The sequence below is a fragment of the Hemitrygon akajei genome, chromosome 20 (genome assembly GCF_048418815.1).
Source record: "Hemitrygon akajei chromosome 20, sHemAka1.3, whole genome shotgun sequence".
In the NCBI taxonomy this organism is placed as follows: Eukaryota; Metazoa; Chordata; class Chondrichthyes; order Myliobatiformes; family Dasyatidae; genus Hemitrygon; species Hemitrygon akajei.
The window spans coordinates 28,168,225-28,189,504 of NC_133143.1; the positions used below are offsets into that span (position 1 = coordinate 28,168,225).

Below are 21,280 nucleotides of genomic sequence, written 5' to 3' on the forward strand. Positions count from 1 at the left end.
TGGGGACCAAATCCATTGGCGGCTCCAAGGCGGCTCCACATATTGATGGGGTGGTAAGGACGGTGTATAACAGGCTTGCCTTTATCGGTGGAGGTAATGAGTTTGAGTTAAGAAGTTATGTTAAAGCGTTATAAACTTTGGCTGGAGTACTGCATTGAAATCCTATCTGTTCCATTGTAGGAGAATGTGGGGAATGTGGAGAATGGAAAGGCACGGGCATTATGTAGCAGAAGGGGTTAACTGATCTTGGTATTTAAATATTAATTTAATTAGTTCAATATTTTGGCCTGAAGTGCCTGTTTTTGTGCTACACTGTTCTATAACTGAATATCAGAATAAATTTTCAGATGCATTGTTTTCAAGTCTTGTCTAGGCTTGTCAGTATTTTTCCACAGCGTGTTTTAGATTTCGATATAAATATAAATTTACATGTGATGTATGCAGTTCTGTGTCTCACATTCTGTATTTTTCCACTAGGTTTATATATATATTTATGTTAGAGTCACCCAGTTGAGGCCCAGTACTTTTCCACCGACCGTGGCTCCCAACCTGACGTCAGAGCCGCCGCCAGCCACAGTTGCCGCTCGCTTTGACTCCTCCTCCGCTCCTCACCCACCCCCCTCTCTCTGTTCCCTTTACTCCACCTTCTCCCTTCCTTTCTCTTGTTAGCGATCAAGTGAAGGAGTCAAGACGGAGACCGCAAGCAGGCAGCAGCTACAATGGGAGACACAAGGAGCGACGTGGTGATGATGGAGTGTCAGGCGAGCAGCGACTCCACTGCGGGTAGGTTCATTTGCAATGTTGCCGCAGCAACTGCGTCCCTGTTTACAGGTGTCAGTGCAACGCAGCGCTCGGGTTCTGTGTATGAGGGGGCACTATGTATTTTCTTTCGGAATATTATTTTCAGTGAGAAGCGTTGTGGCATTTCAGAGGTATTAAAATAATGCGAGTTACCGTACTCATGACTTGGCACAAAAGCAAAATTCTGCGGATGCTGTAAGTCTGAAATAAAAACCTGAAGATGCTGGTAATGTGCTGCTGGGTATTTTATTGATTCCGATTTTGAACTCACATTCAGATGTTTCAGGGGACAGTGTGCGTTCACGAATCGAAATAAATGTGATTGCATTTAATCTGTCGGCCAGGGAAAATATTGTGTCTTTACTAAACGAGCCATCAAGGCAGGCCGATCTCCCTGGCCCCCTGAGCCTGTTTTACATCGACACAGGAAGAGGCCATTCGGACCTTTGTGTAAGTGCCGCTTCTGTGATAACCCCATGCCGGTTCGCACAATGCGGTCTTCTCGTGTTACACCAACCCAAAGGTGCTTCTTGTTACATCTGCGTTCGCTGGGAGGCAGTCATTGCGAGAGGCGTGTGAAACTGAGAAGCCCCTCTCGTCCAGCTGCTCGTCCTCGCCCCTCCCCTCCCCTCGAACTGCAGGCGATCAGCCACAGTAGGCATAATTCCACCAGTATTTTCAAACGCACAGATGGGGCACTGTCGCCATAGAGATTGAAGGCGTTGCTTAAGCAACTGCCTCGCACGTTGCTGCAAATCGCGGCATCGCGCCTCTTCAATAATTCGGATCAGCAGCATTCCAGATTTAAAAGAAATCTTAAATACCATTACACTTTTAAGAAGGTGTGCTTTTTATTTTTGGTGAAACAATTATTGTATAAAATTATCTATTTCTACTTTACCATTTTACTGACTGGAGTTCAGTTATTCTCAATTCACAAGAACAGGCGGCCAGTTATTTGGGAACGCAACCCTACGTACAATATAAAAAAATGTTTCTCTGGCTTTGTCGTTCTCTCAGGAACCGGAAAACGTTGCTGCGATACTTTGCTGAGAGAAGAATTAATAAAATTAGGAAACAGTGCCCTAATTTTTAATCGCAACTCCACGGACCAATAGAGGAGACTTTAAATACCTTTTTTTGGGAGGGGGCGGGGGGAGGAGTCTTCGTGCGGTTTTGTGATTGTGCTTTCGTTTATACTCCTTGCAAACTTCTGCTGGGCAGAACTGCAAACGATTTAACTCAGCGCGAGAGGAAACGTACATTGCTTAAGAGGACCCTGCCTTGATAGTTAATGGTTTAAAAGGGGACAAGGGAAATACGAAGAGGTACGTGGGCCTTTGGATTCCTCTGGTATAGATTAGCTTCGTGCACCGTTTTCCTTTACGGTTACCTTCTTTCTCTTCGCCCCCACCCCACCCCACACACTCTTTGTCTGCTGTCTCCTTTGTTGCTCTCAATTGATCGGATCAAATTAATAATGGGGTCAGCAAGATAATAAAAGTATGCCCCCCCAGAATTACTTCAGTAACATGTACTCAATTTCCTTGTATGAACTTTTAAATTGTATTTCATTTCAGATTTTTCGAATGACTAACATTTAACACAAGTTGAGGGGCCTAATTTTACTGTGTTATATTTACTTTATAAGAATATGCTGCTCGGTATTCCCAGCGTCAAGAGCTAGTCTCTTGATTGTTACTTCAGTGGATTCCAATTCCAAAGTCTTGTTGGACTACATGATAAACCATAACCTGCTTAATTAGGCAGTTAGCTGAGCTACCTAATTAAATTTTAGTAACTAAAGAAAAGTACGAAAGTGCTGTTCCTTTCTTTGCTGAATCAAAGGCAGCTATAAATTTGCATCATGATTCATTTTCAGCACTTCTTTTGATACAGAATATTATCAAGGTATTTCCCCTGACTGCAGCAATCTTGATATTGACGTGCAGTGCCCTGGGAATAGAGGCGCAGATTTGAGCGTCTCCAGCCAATTCAGTACCTAATCTGAATCTACTCAGCAATCACACCAGGAAAATTGCATGTTTGATCCAACCCCTTTTGTTGTTTGTTTATTTGAACTCTATTTGAACTGCCTGGGCCAGGTCGGAACAGGAACCTAACTGGTCCCAGTAAAGTCGATGATACTTTCTTCATTACATATACTGTGATTCATCAGTGAAAAAAGGCTTCTTACTTTGTTGATGAACAAAAGGTAACAATGTTAGACATGCCTGTAACACTGGTTGTAATGAATTACTTCTTGGCTGTGTAATCATGAGCAGAGGGACACAAATTGCATAAATTAAGGGACGTATCTAAAAATTCAACATACTGCAGTCCAATAAATGGCAAACTTATAGCGAGTAAAAAGAACTGATCCAACATTAATAGTTACATCAAACTCTGGGGACTTATTGGCCGAGTCAAATAGTGTAAGTGGTATATTGATAAAAGTCTGTTTATGTAAACCTATTATATCCTTGTATTATAGTTAATTACATTTTAGCATTAACTTAACATTTATACTCCAGATTTCAAAGTCTTTAGTACATTAAAAAAAGTATTTTGTCACAGGCATCCAGACCTCTGTATTCTACTTTGAATCTTTTGATGATATGCATAGCAGTTTGTAATGTTAGTCAGAGCTTTTGAACAAATTATAAAATAATATTGTCACAATCTACATTCAAAAGAATGATAAAAGGAAAGTCACAGCAGTAGCAAAGTAAAAAGCATGCCTCCCAGCTCTGACAGACTTTATCAGTCAAGGGCAAGCTTTGCTCTCTTCATCACATTCACTTTTTCTTGGGCCACTTATTGTTATCTGGTAACCACATCACAACCCCTGTCCCTGCTTCTCAATGTCCTGAATAATGATGGATACAGCAAACTCCATTTATTATGTTGTTAAGGAATCGTCTTCTGTACTCACACTGAGGGTGGGAAAGCAACCAGCACCGCCTACTGTTGTCTACATGCAGAAACCACGCACAGCTTACTGTCAGTGTCATCGGAGAGTACAAATATGAATCATTTTATCCTTCATTATCACTTCAGTTTCATAGAAAAGCTTCACTTATGAATAGGTCACATTGTGAATGGTCCCAGCAGTGCCATTACTGTGATACCATTGCTGGTGGAAAGTTCATAAGCAGTACTCATAGGAATTTACAATGCATTTGCAGTGTAAACATAATGACAGAATGTATTGCTTTAAAATGAGGAATAATTTATGTCTGCAGAATATTTACCCAAATATCCTGCATGCTTTAATACTATTATTTTAAATCCACACTTTTTCTTTATAAACATCCAAGAAAATATATGTTCCAAAGTATTTAAGACAATGAGTAGCAAGATTAGTATGGAATAGGGATGAAATGAGTCGATTACTTGTATGTTTCAGTAGCGTGGTTCAAAGCATTTGAACGTCTTTTGAAAGCGATAGATTGTAATGAAGGGCTACCACTCTGAACAAGCTGGATTTTTTTTCCAGCTCTTGAACTAGATCACTCTTAAAAACTATAACTTCAGGTAGAATTGACAGGAATCTGTCATCTCAGCAAGCTACAACTGTAAATGCATTTTATCAGATTTACCACAATCAACCACAATCAACATTGCTATCTAGGCAAAATTATGAAAGTTGGATCATTTCCTTATTATTGCGTATCAAAGAATGGTGTAGATGGGTGCAGGTGAAAGTTCTAGCTTTCATGATTCTAAAGCATCCAATATGGTACTCAGTTTCTCCACAAATAATTCCACAATCTTTGTCTCTTCGAAGGATCTTTTTCTCAGCATTGATTACCTTTTGTATAAAGAACGCTTGAGTGTCTACCTCAAAATCTCAGTCATTTAGAACTTGACAAAACACAGAAGACGTGGCTGAGATGCATAATGGAGTTTGAGATGATTTCCTTTGACTTCTAGTGACACTGAGCTTTCCTAAGTTCTTCAGTATTTATGTCTGAAATGCTCCTCAGCTGTTTCAATACATTCATGGACTATGTATGGCATGAATTTTCCTTCCCATTAACAGCACTTCACACTTTTCCATATCATGTTTGGTTTGCTACTTTCTGCTCACGTACTGATATTGTCAAATTAATCCTGTTCTGAGCTACATGTCAAATTAAATGACTCTTATAGATTGGCCTTCTCTGAAAAACTTGACTACTTTGTATTGAATTTTCAAGCCAAGAGGGAGGAATTCTAACTCTGAGGAATGGGGGGGGGGGGGGAGAATTAAAATTTAGTTTTAAACAGGAATGTAGCCTTTTGCTGGAGCACCCACTTCCCAGTTTAAAGGAGGCATATTTGGAATCCCATATGATGAAATCCAACTTGCTCCAAAGAGTTCTCTTTAGAGATTATTGAATGTTAGGTTTGTGTTTTTAATTCCATTTTAACTGAATTCAAAGTGAGCATGATGGCTTTCTTGATGAATTGGGAACTGACAGGTTAAACAGAGTCAGAGCTAGGTCTTGGTCTGAAATGTCTACTCTTTATTTCTCTCTGTAGATGCTGCTTGACCTGCTGAGTTCCTCAAGCATTTTCTGTGTAGTTTAAACTTCATTGCTTTACATTTAAAAATACATGGTGCATTTGGTCTTATGGGATCAGCAGATGAACCAGAAAGAGAGATTCTGCAAGGAGGTTTGCAGCTGGAGAACAAAGACGTTCATCACATCTTTGGATGAGAAGGAGCAGGGCGACAAAGGCACATTAACAGACCAGTCACTTACATTGCTGGGAGACCCTGTTACTGAGAAATTCCGCCTTAATATGAAACTAAACCTGCTTCACCTGCCCAATTCCTGCCACCACAGCATTATCCCCATCCCCATCACTACCCTTGCATCCTTTTGCACTGAACAGTCCTTCAACCACAGCGCACTTGCTCAATTCATCCTGGAACACATTGACATTCATAATGAAATTATGGGGGCATAATATGGTATTGGGGGCAAAGTACTGACATGGATTGAAAATTGGCTGGCTGACAGGAAACAAAGAGTAGTGATTAACGGGTCCCTTTCGGAATGGCAGGCTGTGACCAGTGGGGTACCGCAAGGTTCGGTGCTGGGACCGCAGCTGTTTACAATATACATTAATGATTTAGATGAAGGGATTAAAAGTAACATTAGCAAATTTGCTGATGACACAAAGCTGGGTGGCAGTGTGAAATGTCAGGAGGATGTTATGAGAATGCAGGGTGACTTGGACAGGTTGGGTGAGTGGGCAAATGTATGGCAGATGCAGTTTAATGTGGATAAATGTGAGGTTATCCACTTTGGTGGCAAGAACAGGAAGGCAGATTGCTATCTAAATGGAGTCAAGTTAGGAAAAGGGGATGTACAAAGAGATCTAGGTGTTCTTGTACATCAGTCAATGAAAGCAAGCATGCAGGTACAGCAGGCAGTGAAGAAAGCTAACGGCATGCTGGCCTTTATAACGAGGAATTGAGTATGGGAGTAAAGAGGCATCTGTACATCTGCATCTGTACAGGGCCCTGGTGAGACCCCACCTGGAGTATTGTGTGCAGTTTTGGTCTCCAAATTTGAGGAAGGACATTCTTGCTATTGAGTGAGTGCAGCGTAGGTTCACAAGGTTAATTCCCAGAATGGCAGGACTGTCATATGTTGAAAGATTGGAGCGACTGGGCTTGTATACACTGGAATTTAGAAGGATGAGAGGGGATCTGATTGAAACATATAAGATTATTAAAGGATTAGACACGCTGGAGGCAGGAAGCATGTTCCTGCTGATGGGTGAGTCCAGAACTAGAGGCCACAGTTTAAGAATAAGGGGTAGGCCATTTAGAACAGAGATGCGGAAAAACTTTTTCACCCAGAGAGTGGTGGATATGTGGAATGCTCTGCCCCAGAAGGCAGTGGAGGCCAAGTCTCTGGATGCATTCAAGAGAGAGTTAGATAGAGCTCATAGATAGTGGGGTCAAGGGATATGGGGAGAGGGCAGGAACAGGGTACTGATTGTGTATGATCAGCCATGATCACAGTGAATGGTGGTGCTGGCTAGAGGGGCCAAATGGCCTACTCCTGCACCTATTGTCTATTGAAATAAATAAAGGTCCTTAACATGTAACAATGGACAAGACATAGAAGGAGTCTGAGTCATTACATTTTATATAACATGGAAATGCAGTAATATAGGATTTTATCAGCACCTATTTCTTACATGTCATAACATGTCAAAAAGAAAAAGCATGCAGTGAAGCTATTTCTTCTCCAATGACACATTCTTCTCGATGTTACTGTCAGGAAGGGGATACAGAAGCCTGAAGGCACACACTCAGTAACTCATCTTCATCCCCTCTGCCATCTAATTTCTAAAAGGACATTGAACCCATGAACACCATCTCACTACTTTTTTTTATTTCTGTTTTTGCACTAGTTTTTTTTAACTTAACTATTGAATATTTATATATCTATAGCTATCTACCTACATATATACTTAATGTAATTCAGTTTTTTTCCTATATTTATCAGGTATGGCATTGTTCTACTGCTGAAAAGTTAACAAACTTCACGACAAGTGCTGGTGAAATTAAACCTGATTCTGATTCTGATGGGTCAATACTTCTAAAATTACCTCTTGTGTTTATATTAGTGCTTCAGATTGAAAAAGCACTATTCCCTGGGAATAATTTGTTTGTAACCTTTTGTTGTGAGAAAATATTCACCTTACTTGCACAATAGGCAGGGCAAATTGTAATTTACTTCCTTGTAAATAATTAAAGGATTAATTATAATGACTCCTAATGACTGTCTTCTCTGTTTCACACAGTTTTTATTTTCATCGCAGCAGGCACTCACATTGTTATCCCACTGGAGCAACTTAATGATGAGCTTTGTACTGTTCCATTTGTCTCTTTGCCTTTCAGTATATTCTCTGAATATATTTCTGTACATTGAGGCATTTGTCTTGATCAACTTCTCCCTATTCCCTGTAGAATTTGTAGATTTCACTGCTAATTAATTTGTAAAACCCATTAGCTGTTCTGCTTCGATAAAAGGTGCCTGCTGATTCTTGCTATTAAATTTATAATGCATTTTCAGCATATTGTTCTCAAATGGTTAATCCATAGAGGTGCAAAATGGACACCTGCGGATGAAATATTGTACACCATTGAAGTCAATGGTTAAGGTAATTGTTTGGGATGCACAATGGGCAGCTGATTTGCTATTGTCTCTTTTGACCTCCTGTTGTATTTTAAATTTACACCTCTCCCCAAATTTTGCTTTGATGCAGCGTTTTCTATTTATTTAGTGAAAACACTCCCCTTTATTGTGAAGACTTATTTGTTTTTTTACTATTCAGGTACAGAGATATGGATGAATTGCGATTTGTAATCCTTAAATAATTTGCAATTGGTGGTTCCAATATTTTGACTAATTCACTGGGGTAACGTACTGAGATGTGGGTGGCATTCTTATATTCAGTATGCAAGAACAATCCATTTGGTTGTTAGGTTGATGCATTGTGTTCTGTATAACATAATGATACCAATACCAGTGCTTCGTTGAGTGAAAGGCAGTAGTTTAGAAAATTATGCTTCTAATTGCTGCTAGTAAAATGAATTATGACCTTGACCTCAATACCTGCTTTTGCAATTGGATCCTCGATTTCCTCACTTCCAGACCCCAGTAATTTCAGATTGACAACAGTATCTCCTCCACAATTTGCATCAGCACAGGGGCACCACAAGGCTGTGTGCTTAACTCCCTGCTCTACTCACTTTACACTTACGACTGCGTAGCTAAGCACAGCTCCAATGCCATATTCCAGTTTGCTGAAGACAACACTGTCATAGGTCAAATCAAAGGTGCTTCATAGGAAGGAAACTGAAAATCCAGCTGAGTGGTGCCACAACAACAAGCTCTTATTCAATGTTAGCAAGACCAAGGAGCTGATTATTGCCTTCAGAGTGAGAAAACCAGAGATACACGAGACAGTCCTTATCGGAGGATTGGAGGTAGAGAGGGTCAGCAACTTTAAGTTCCTTGGTGTTATCATTTCAGAGGACCTGTCCTGGGCCCAGCACACAAGTGTGATCATGAAGAAAGCACCACAGTGCCTCTACTTCCTTAGGAGTCTGTAGAGATTTGGCATGATATCTAAAACTTGGACACACTTCTATAGATGTGTGGTGGAGAGTCTATTGACTGGCTGCATCACTTAAGCACCAATGCCCTTGAGTGGAAAGTCATACAAAAAGTAGTGGATATTGCCCAGTCCATTACAGGTAAAGCCCTCCCCACCATTGAGCACATCTTTATGAAGTGTTGTCGCAGGAAAGCAGTATCCATCATCAAGGACCTCCATCACCCATGTCATGCTCTTTTCACACTGCTACCCTCAGGAAGAAGATACAGGAGCCTCAGGACTCACACCGCCAGGTTCAGGAGCAGTTATTACCCCTCAACCTCTTGAACCAGAGGAGATAACTTCACAGAGCTTCACTTGCCTCATCATTGAAATGTTCCTATAACCTATGGGTTATTGTTCTATTGAGAATGCCTGCGAGATGATGAATATCAGGTTTAAATATGGAGATATGTATGTACTTCGATAAACAATTTACTTCAAATTTTCTGTTCTTAAATGTACAAATATAATGTCAACACTTTTTGGTTGCTATGTAGACGGAGGGAAGGTTTGGTTTCTTATTTAATACAGCAAGTTGTCATGATCTGGTATGCACTCTTTGAAAGAGCAGAGCAGGCAGATTTAGTAGTAACTTTCAAAGTAGAGTTGTATAGATATTTAAAAAAGAGCTGTGGGGCAAGACCACAGGGGGGCAATGAATAACATTAATCTTTAAAAGACCTGTCAGTGGCACTCTAGCCCTTTTGGCCTTTTCTCGGAGTTGCGTGATTTTCTTAAGTGGATTTAGATTTCATGTTTATTTGTAGTGAGGTTACATATGTAACTGCATCACCACATATGGTTCAAGGAGTTCAGATAGTTCAATGACTGTTACAGAGTACCACTGGGTTCTCCTTACTTGTTGAGTGCCGTTGAGTTGCGTCGACTCATGGTGACCCTGTGGATAGTGTAGATAGATGTCCATAGGGTTTTCGTGGCAAGATACAGAAGTAGATTGCCAGACCTTTCTTCAGCTACTGCAGCTGCCCAGGTTACCTCACATTAATCTATTCTTATTATCTTTTTCCCATGAAGAATTTATTTTGGGTGTCCTATAGAAAGCATCCTGATATTTGGTTTGCCCAGAACCAAAGAGAAAATGAGAGGAAATTATAATAGAAGTTAATTGTCTCTTTAACATACACACTTTATCGTGAATCAATTAAAAACTTTTTGGGACAATGACTAAAACTTTGTTCAGTTTGAAACATGTTGAACAGAGATTCACTCTCCAGAATTATTAAATTAATGTCTTTATAACTGTTTTTAATCTTATTTCTCATGTTTTCATATCCAAGTGACTCTCATACCTGTTTTGATGCATTGCATTCCCCATGTACCAGATGAAAAATTAACTCTTTCAGATTCACTGAATCAAAGTGTTCAGTATTTAAATTATTTTATATTTTATAATAGTATTTGAAAGCCACTGATTGTCAGGTCTAACAGAATCTGATTAGAAGGTTCACATTTTTAAAAGGACATGTAATTCAAGTCACATCATATTTTTCTCCCTTGCTTAATTTAATCCAATTTTCATATGACTGCTTATAAAACTAGAGCATTTATAATACTGTCAACCGCACAATATCTTTGCATTGGGGACTGCTTGCTTAAAACTTCTGCTGAGTATTACTTTGCATCATTTATCCCCTGTATTCACATCAGCCTCAATTTTCATCTCAGTAATTGCATGTCTGCATCACAAACATGTTTAGTCAACGTGTTTACAGTTATAATTAATCTGGTTGGCCTTAATATCCCGCTGCACCAGAAATGCTCTGGGCACACAGGTGTGTCAAATAATAAAATCTATTATATTAGAATATATAGAGTGGGTTAGGATGAATGCGTTAAATTTGAAGTAATCACTTATTGTATAATTTGGCTGCATTTATTTGTACTTGAAATTCTTTATTCTTCATTGAGCAAATGTTTATTTGGGTACGAATGGATTTCAGACATGATAATTTATAACCATTGCTACATGGATGTTCACTACAGACATGGAGATTTGTAGATTCGTTGGTGTCTGTTAGCGGTTTACTGGAGTTAATCCCAATTACTTGCTAGTTTTGTTAGTGTTTGATACTACCTCCTTCCACTATTCATAACATCGGCCATCTAAAATATGATTTGGGCCATTCTGAGTTGAGAGCTGTTACCTGTTGGATATCTTGACCTCATTAACATGTTGTAATTTAGGCTTTACTTCATTCCTGTGTAAGTGGTGCTGATTTTGGTAGCCACAAAATTTTTTCAACACCTCAACGCTCCTAAAATTATGAGCAACAGCTTGTCGTGCACTGGGCAGCAAACATAGGCATTTCTGAACCGAGGTCAGCTGCTAATGCACAAAAGGCTAGCCAGAACACTTCTACTATTTGATACAGCCATCCGCGATTAGTTAATGCTAATATCTACATAAAGCTTGGATCAGGTTCGAAGCTTAATTTCTTTATTTGACAGACCTGAAGGCGAACACGAGGTCAGAACCGGGCACTATAGAGGGAGAAAAATAAATTGTGAACAACAGTTTTAGTATGCTCCCAGGATTTCCTGTAGGGAAATATGCACCAGGTTTTAACCATTGTAAGTAAGATTGATTGAGGTAGAATTTATTTTCTCTCAAGTCCTTTCATGTGTGCAGTTCTCAGGGTAAGTATTAGTTTTGGTAATTGTTGGTTTGTATAGAATAAGTTTTTACAACAGAGAAGGTGAATTAATTGAATGTTTGAGTTTTACTGTTGATTGAGATCAAGAAAATGAGTTGTTTTTTTGTATGGAAATGTACGACAGGTGCCATATTCCTAAATTCTAAACTGTCCTGCAATTTCTTAATGTAGACAAATTAAAAAAGGACCAACATCTTAAGAAGGGTGCAATTCTGGTCGATGGGGTGGTGTTGAATGGACCTCTTCTGGACGCAAAAGCTGGCGAGAAGTTCGTTGAAGATGCATTCCCAATCATCATGGAAGAGGCTGTAAGGAAAGCAACTGATGTTAATGAGAAGGTACAAGCCCACTGATTACCGATGCTATAAATATGATTTATCAAAGGCAGTAATCAGATAAGCATTAGCTACTGAGCTGGAGCTACAATAGGACTTGTTAATTCCCAGCTACAAAAGGCATCAAAATGAACAAGCATGCTGTTTTTCTGTTTTGGTTATTTTGTCTCTGTGAATAAACAACTATCAGCAAATCCCTCAAGAATCTAAGAACAGTTTATTATTCATAAGATAGGATATTGTCTGTAGATTCAGATGATTGTAATTTAACATTGAATAACATTGTGTTGAATCAGTCTTTAGAAATTAGATTCCTTGATGTTACACAAGCCTGATGCTGCAAAGTCCTTGTGTTATTTTATGTACTAGTTAGGCATCTTTAGAAATAGTTATAATCTTTAATCATCTTTCCTATTTCAACACCTGCTGGTTATTATTCAACTGTGTGCCTCAATCAAGTTTCTGAAGAACAAAGTTTAGCTTTTCTGCTTATCACTCACTGCAGTATTTTTATTAATTTTCCTCCAATTTTGGTTTTGAAAGTCTTACAGATAACTAGATTGCCAGTACAACTATTACAACAGCTTCTGCTGCCAGGGTGAAAAAATATTTCTGAATTGTTGTGTGTTTTGTGATATCTGACCCTGTTTCTATGATTTTGAGATATCAATAGAAAACAGTTCTTAAATAAGATGATTGTTAAGTTACAAGGGGTGACTGATAAGTTTGTGGCCGAAGGTAGAAGGAGTCAATTTAAGAAAACCTAGCACATTTATTTTTCAACATAGTCCCCTCCTACATTTTCACACTTAGTCCAGCTGTCGTGGAGCATACGGATCTTGGACCTCCAGAAAGTGTCCACAGCACGGGTGATTGATAAGTTTGTGGCCTAAGGTAGAAGGAGATGAGTTATACAGTTTTCGTTACACGCACGTGCAGTTCAACTCTTTGAGTGATTATGCAGAAAGTGTAAAGTTAATAACGCATCGGGGTGATTGATAAGTTTGTGGCCTAAGGTAGAAGGAGATGAGTTATTAACTTATCAATCACCCCTCATATAATATAGTGAAAATATAATTTTTCATTTGTTACTTAAGGTAACCTATTTAAAGTAAATGTGGTTATTTTTTAACTTGTGTGCCTGCTTGTATTTCCTGTCTTTTCACTGTTATAATCGAAACTATTTGTGTAAGTTTCACACTGTAACTTCACTAGGGGCATCTCAATGCTACCACTTCACTTTCTGTCTTCCCATCCAATAAGATAGCTAACAGTTACGTTCACAAACAAGAGAAGATCTGCATACGCTGGAAGTCCAAGCAACACACACAAAATGCTGGAGGAACTCTAGCAGCAGGACTGAAGGGTTTTGGCCTGAAACGTTGACTGTACTTTTTTCCATAGAAGTTGCCTGGCCAGCTGAGTTCCTCCAGCATTTTGTGTGTGTAGCTGTAATGCTCCAAGAAAATTGATTGTAGTTGATCTAAATTTGTAGTTGTATCATCAGTAATACAATAAAAGAACTAAAGACATTATTAAGCAAAATATTTTTATAAAAATAAACCATACGTGTAATATATTTTCACCAACCTAAATCTCTGAATCTGACCACTGGAGCTTATAGTGGACGTTATGTGTTCCTAACTTTGTATGTATTTTGCAGGTATGTGAGTGGCAGCCTCCCGAAGAGCTTAAGAAGCTCCTTGACTTGGAATTGAGGGATGCAGGAGAATCCCATCACCAACTGTTGCAACGATGTCGGGATGTTATCAAGTACAGCGTTAAAACAGGTAGGTGATCCTCCTTTTAAATGGTTTTGCATTAAGAATATTTTTCTTTCTCATTTGAAAATAATCCCACTGGTACACCCATCTGGAATGCCATAAATGGAAGGAACAGTTATCTATTTTCTCTTAAAGATAGGGATAGGTCAAGGGATATGAGAAGAAGGCAGGAACGGGGTACTGATTGTGGATGATCAGGCATGATCACATTGAATGGCAGTGCTGGCTCAAAGGGCTGAATGGCCTACTCCTGCACTTATTGTCTATTGTCTAAATGGTTGGCACAGTCACAGAACTGAATGGAAAATAATACTGTTTTAATATACGTCATAAATCTATCCAATGAATGATATCTTTCATGCTTCAACAATATGTGATTGCAGCCTTTCAACAATATTGGTTGACTCTTAACATACAAAGTAAGAACGTAAGACATAGGAGCAGAATTAGACCATTCAGCCCTTTGATTTTGCTCTGCTATTCCATCATGGCTGATTTATTATCCCTCTCAACTCCATTCTCTTCTTCCCATAACGCCCTTACTAATCAAGAAACCATCAACCTCCGCTTTAAACATACCTAATAACGGCCTCCATAGCCGTCTGTGGCAATGAATTCCATAGATTAATCACCCTCTGGCTAAAGAAAGTCCTCCTCATCTCTGTTCTAAAGGAACATCCTTATATTCTGATGCTGTGCCCTCTGGTCCTTGAGACCCCACTGTAGAAAACATTTTCTCCAAATCCACTCTGTCTAGGCCTTTAAATATTCAATAGGTTTCAATGAGATTCCCTTTCATTCTTCTAATGAGTACAGGCCCAGAGTCAGCAAACACTCCTCATGTGTTAACCCTTTCATTCCTGGGTTAATTCTCATGAACCTCCTCTGGACCCTCTCCAGTGCCAGCACACCCTTCCTTACACAGACTTTTAGGAGTTTTTGGCAGGCTGCAGTCACTGTGAGCGTTAAGAGAATGGGCAAAGAAGTAGCAGATGGAATATGTATGAGAAGAATTTGGTTGCTCTGGCCTGTACTCAGCCTTTGTTTAAAAGTAGGATCCATAGCATAAGAAAAGGCTGAGAACTCTGCCCTAGAGTTTAGATGAATTGGGGGGGGGGGGGAAGGGGAAATATCATTGAAACCTATCATCTATTGAAAGGCCGAGGTAGAGTGGAGTGGATGTGGAGAGGATGTTTTCTATAGTGGGGCAGTTTAGGACCAGAGGGCACAGTCTCAGGATAGAAGAATGATGGAAGGACAACCCATCAGAACAGAGATGAAGAATTTCTTTAGCATGAGGATGGTGAATCTGTGGAATTCATTGCCATGGATGATGGTGGCCCCCAAGTCACTGAGTATACTTCATTTAAAATGGACAGGTTTTTTGATTATTAGGGTGTCAAAGTTAGCGGGGTTGTGAGGGAAAATAAATCAGCCATGATTCAATGGTGGAACAGACTGGATGAGTCAATTGGCCTAGTTCTGCTGCATTGTCTTATCTCTGATGTGATATAACATTGGATGTCTCCTGTGATGCAGTGTTCACTCTGACTATTAGAGTTGCAGTACATTCAATTGATATTGTCATGTAACAAATCTGAAAGGTGACTTTAACAAATCCTTTAAGTTTTTTTCACATTTTCAATTTGATTTTGAAGACCTAGAAGTGATCATGCTGGAATTAGTAAATGTAATTCATCTGCTGTTTCCAAACACTGAAATCCATCTTTTATTCATGTCTGCTTTTTGCTGCGGTTAACAAAGGTAAGCTTTCGGAGACAGTGGTCAGGCTTGGATGTGGTGCTGACCTAGCAGCACACAAGTGAAATGATAATTGGAAATTATAATTCAATGCAACTTTTTTTTCCTACAAGTCAAGTCATACTGCTATTGAATGATAGGACAGTCCAGCTAGAGGGATATAGTACCAAACAAGAGAAAATCTGCAGATGCTGGAAATCAAAAGCAACACACACAAAATGCTGGAGGAACTCAGCATGCCAGGCAGCATCTATGGAAAAGAGTACAGTGGATGTTTCGGGTCGAGACCCTTCAGCAGGAGGTTCTGCTGAAAGGTCTCAGCCCGAAACGTCAACTGTTTACTCTTTTCTACAATGCTGCCTGGCCTGCTGAGTCCCTCCAGCATTGTGTGGACTATAAGACCAAGTGCCTCTCTGGCCAATCTACACACTTGGACCCAACTGTCTGTACAATCCTGATAAGCGTCCGTTTTTCTTTCCATCTTTACGCTTATTCTACTAGTTTGAAGCATAAAACCTGTGCATTTGTTGTCACTGCTTTACCAAACATGCCTTTGCATTTTGTAGCTGAGTGTCATTTTTGTGACTCCAAAACCAACTGTTTGTAATGAACACTGAAAACGCAGACGCCAGTCAAGAAACACGTGAAAGAGCAAACCCAATTCCCTTGCATTAATATGGATCTGAAAATTAATAAGGAATCTCACTAGGCTTCCCTCCAGCGTTCCACATTTGTAGTGTTTCATTCAACAGAGCTGAGGCATTGTTCAATGTTGGAGGAGAATGTGACAGCAGGCTGGTTGTGAGGTTGTTTAACAGGTGTAACCGTCATGGCATAAGGGCAAATCCTTTTTGCATATCTGATTGAAAAATGTGCTGAACATAAGCTTTCTGACAGCCTCAGGCATTGGTTTCATGCTGAATAATGAAAAGAAAAAGTAGACTAGCGCACTGACCCTTGTGTCAGCTGTTTGCACCTGTTTTCCTTGCAAATACCATATCAAATTGAGACCATGTTAACAGTGAGCCTCCCAGCTCTAGAGGGGGATTCCCTCAACTCTGCATTTTCTGGTTTGAGCTTCTAAAACAGCTAAGATGGATGTCCAGCAGCAGGATGTTGACTTGGGTTCCCTGTTCATTTTAGGCCAGTATTTAAATTGAGCATCCTACCATATAGATAACAATGAAGGTGAAATCCTTGAAAGTAATTGATGAACATGCTTCTGAATGAATATAAAACAACTATGCCAATATCTCCATTAGAACAATAGACAATATGAGAAAATTAAGTTAAAAGAATTTTACATCCCTAGAAAAATACTTATAGCCATATACTGTATTATAGTGCATTCAACAAAGTCTTCTGCATTGTAGTGCAAGAACCCCAGGGTAATATTTAGAAAGCAATAATCTCACTTTCACACTATCTAAATTTCTTTCACATTTACGTGCTTAGATAATAAATTGACTTTTTGAACTGTAGCTGAGCACTGGTGCTTTCCCAAATGATTTTAAAATTTACTCCTGTAACTGGATTCTTCCTCCCTGTTTAAGGCTTTGTCTCTTTTTATCGTGCAATTCTGTCTATGCGGAGAGCTTTCAAAACTGACAATTCCTCCGAGTTGCAGCAGTCGACTTTCTGCTGACGTGTGGGGGGTCAAATCACTTTCATGTGTTCCTGAAAGTCTGTCCTTTGTTAGCTTGTTCACTTCCTCTGTTGTCGTACCTCGGAGCTTTTACATTTAATTGACTTGGAGTTACTTTGGACTGCAGAGTAGAGCTATGGCAACAAATCCCACCTGAAGAAAATCTTCATTCACCCGTTTAAAGCTGAAGATTTTCCGGACATGCCAGTCATAAGCAGCACTTTGTGAGAAGTAGCTGATAGGACTTGCAGATGTTGGAAATCTAGAATGCACCCGTTGGTCCCGTTGACTCTTTCAAGCCCAAGAGACTCGATTCAGCAAACCTGACGTGACCTGTTTGTACAGATGTGAGAAAATAATAGTTTGCATCAGTTTTCCAGTAAGATATTAAATTAATTAGAGTACCCTTGGGAGGGAAAAATCCACGCAAGATCTCTCTCTTGATCTTCTTAACGAGTGATGATCCTGTTATCAAGTTGTTATTTCATGCTCATGGGATTCACACCTGAAAAATTATACAGGAGGTCATGCCAAACCAGCTTACTTTAGAATGAGTCATCATTTTCAGGAGAGGAGTGCAGGTGGGGCCATGAAGCTCATGTGGGGATTGGGGGGGTGGTGGTGAAGCTGGGAGTGGGGTTAAATTCCACCTTTTTCTGTACGACAATGGTGGTTCACGAAGCTACCTGTACTTGTCGCTGGACTGCTGCCCAATCATTGAAATTATGCTCTTTGGCTTTGTGAGTGTCACTTAAGCAATTACCAGCAATGGTTTCTTCGCTCTCCTCACATTTTCCACAAGATCTGACATCAACATCTGTTGTCCTGTGAACCGGTGGTGTAATGCTATCTCCTGAACAATGCAAGAGTAAAAATAGATCTAATACTGCAATCCCTGCAGAATACTTGAATAATTTCTTACAAACTAGGATGTGTATGGGACATTGGAAAAAAAGTTGAATTTCCCCATGGGGATGAATAAAGTATCTATCTATCTATCTATCTATCTATCTATCTATCTATCTAAAAAACCAAAGAAAATTAATTTTTCAGCATTACATAGTAGGTTCTGGTAGGTTCAATTAAAAAAAAATTCAGTATCTATTTCCTCCTTGTATTTTTTCTTTTTTTTTAATCTGCTCTCCTAGGTGTCAAATCCATTACAAATTTACCATTCCTTGAAAGATCCAAATACTGAAGTCTGAATTATCAGTCATAAGGTTACAGGAACGTTTGAAGCTTTTTCTGCCTTGGTTCTAAAATGAACTTTTACCAGTTTTAACCCATTTCCTCTGGTTGCACTTTTGTTATTTAATTTAAGTTATTGTGCAAGCTTTATGTGCATTCCTAGCATCGGGCTTCCCTTCCTGCCGAAAAATCCAAGTCCTTCCAACCTCTCCACAGACGCCAAACCTCCGACACTGGATTTCGAGCTCATGGGCTTTCTCCCCACGCTTCACTAAACCAGGTTATAGACTACCATAGTTTTCAAGTTTTCTACCATTGATCCAGATGTGAACTCATGACTGCACAGTGCATCTTCGGAAACAACAAAGGTTTGGATCCTGGTCTTAATTAAAATATAAATGAAAAATTACTAAGAGTGCCATGTGCTCGGGAACAATTCAGTTACTGTGCGGGCACGCACCCACGCAGCTTCGAGGGAACAGTAGTCTCCATCTCACTCGGTACCATGTTGTAATTTTGAATCAGGTTCATGAGAATGGCAAGTGAGACAGAAAACACTGACTGCGAATAGATATATTAATCATTTATTTACAGACAGTACGAATTCGACTAAACATTCATGTTCCCCAGATTGCAGAAACTATAAAGCTGAATATTCAACAAACAAACTTAGCTAAGAGTGCGCGCAGAGCCTACCTTCCCAATGGTCATGTGCACCACTTGCCTTAAACAAAGGAAGAGAGACAGAACCTCTCACACATGCTGTCTATATAGCCAGGCTATTTGAAACTGGACACCAGGCAGCTAACCCACGGGGAAAAACAGCTGCAGTTTCTAAGCTACCCAATCACGATGGAAGTGACTTTCGACAATCGGAATAAGGCATATATCTAACTTAGCCTTCTCTTCTTTTGGCTATCAGCAGCAACAAGCAGAAGTAGGAGGTCCATGAATGCAGTTTTTTGAGATTGTTTCTTTGCTCTTATTTTGTAGGTCATCCAAGGTTCTATAACCAGCTGTATGCGGGAATGGATCACTATTCTCTTGTTGCTCGCTTTATTACCGAAGCTCTCAATCCCAGCGTGTGAGTAGTTTTCGTAGCTTTCTTATTGCATAGTTTCTTTTATATTTCTCATTTATTCTGATGTGTTTTATCTTCTCCCTCTTGCTTGCTACAGACCATACCACAGCGGTTTAAAAGGGAGATGTTAGGATTAGCCACAAATTTGCATTATAAGAAGCCTTTGGCTAACATCTCTTCACCTTGTAGAGGCACTGGCCCACTATTCAGCAAGATGTTGAATAGGGAAATTAGGGGTGTTGCCGGCAACCTTTTATTCCACAATGTGACAGAGCATTACTGACGTAATATATAATGTTAACCTGATCCTTGGGTGCTTTAGTCACTACTTCACACTAACAAAGTTCATGACATCTACTGAGATGCAATCTGAGAACTCTTCCCTATGAAATCAGAGGAGTGTATAAATGCCATCTTTCAGTACACAATAGAGATGCAAATAAAAAAGTTCTTTAAAATCTAGATATTTTCTTGCACAATCAGATGTTTTAAATCAGCTTTGAGTTTTCCTTTCTATTTTGTTTATTCTGGGTAACTCTATAGACCTAATAAGCCAGAAAGTTAGATGTAGTACCAAAAATATACGCCTGATTGAATTGGAGAGAGCGCACAAAATATTATTTTCCATAATATTCAGTCAATAAAATTAAAGTGTAGTATCGTTTTCACTGTAGAATAACTGATCAATGTAGTATTTAGCACTTTGTACAGACTTTGGAAGGTAAGTAAGCCAATGTCAGTGTCCTCTCCCAGTCACTGGCATCCTAACTGCATTCAGTCAGCTGTGCTGGACGGGTACCATTGTCAACAAACCCCTGAAACAGACACTGAGTTCTGAGCTGTGTCACAGGAAGGAATTACCATACAGACAGAGAAAGTTATTTAATTGTATTCCCAAGGCTCCTATAAAAATTACAGTATCTCCACTGACACCTAAAGATCCTCAGTGCATTACTGTACAAGATAAAGATGGTGTAATGCTATAGGGTTTGTTGAGTGCAAAGTTCTGAACTCAAACGAAGATCTTAAGATCCATCCGATGTGGATAACTACGGGTAAACTCACAGATGATTTCTCTTATAAAAGATTTCCAAGTTACAAAAGATTTCTAAAACACAGAAAATTTCCACGTTACTGATACAATTCTGGTAAGCTAAAAAGATTGAGTTGCAGGTAAATGAATCGTCCGTTGCAGAAATCAAAGACGGAAATGGATTCTAGTTCCCTGTCTTTGTGTCATTGCTCTTGAACTTCTTTGACCATTCCTAACAAACCTCTCTGCTCTCTTACGTTTGTACTGTTTTTGCCACTTGGGTGACTTTATAGACGTGATTGTTTTTTTCAGATACCTTTTCACACAGGTAGTCTAAATACTTTTATGGACAGAGTTCTCAGCTATCCACAATTAATGCTGTGAATGCTGACTCCTTGAGTACACAAACCTTCCAACCATTAATAGATCAGCTGTTTGAAATGCTAGGTGGTAGTATCAGTCTGGTCTGCAAGCTTCATTGAATTAATTAGCTTAGCCAGCTTTGTCTCGTTTGATGCAAGCCAATTAGCATAACCCCCTTGTCTTATCCTGCATCTCTTAAGCAATCAGCTTTGTGCTGTAACCAGCAGCCTGAGCTCTATAGATGGTGATGATAGAAAGCTGAGCTTGGCAAAAAGCCCTCCCCCCCCCCCCCCCCCCCCCCCGGCGCTAGACAGTGAATATCCATCACTCAGGACCATAATGAGATCCTCTGTTCTGTGTTGTGAGCCTGCAGAAGCCAGGTAATGGAGGGAGGAGCATACCGCCTCTCAAAATACCCACCGGTCTTTGGAAGAGACAC

At 39.6% G+C, this 21,280-nt stretch overlaps 1 protein-coding gene and 1 long non-coding RNA gene across 2 annotated transcripts in view; one reads left to right on the top strand and one right to left on the bottom strand.

Moving 5' to 3' along the window:
- The first annotated feature begins 540 nt into the window (after nt 1-540).
- LOC140713676 (acidic amino acid decarboxylase GADL1-like) overlaps nt 541-21,280 on the top strand; it is a 66,447-nt gene continuing 45,707 nt past the window's right edge. The window contains exons 1-4 of the mRNA XM_073024057.1: nt 541-783; nt 11,823-11,989; nt 13,650-13,776; nt 19,358-19,448. Coding sequence (XP_072880158.1) covers nt 720-783; nt 11,823-11,989; nt 13,650-13,776; nt 19,358-19,448 — 449 coding nt within the window. The 5' untranslated portion in view covers nt 541-719. The remainder of the gene's footprint in view (nt 784-11,822; nt 11,990-13,649; nt 13,777-19,357; nt 19,449-21,280) is intronic.
- Nucleotides 11,822-19,136, bottom strand: LOC140713679 (uncharacterized). The gene is made up of 3 exons (XR_012095706.1): nt 19,061-19,136; nt 17,330-17,509; nt 11,822-11,957 (listed from the first exon to the last, which is right to left on the bottom strand). It is a non-coding gene; the product is annotated as an uncharacterized lncRNA (long non-coding RNA).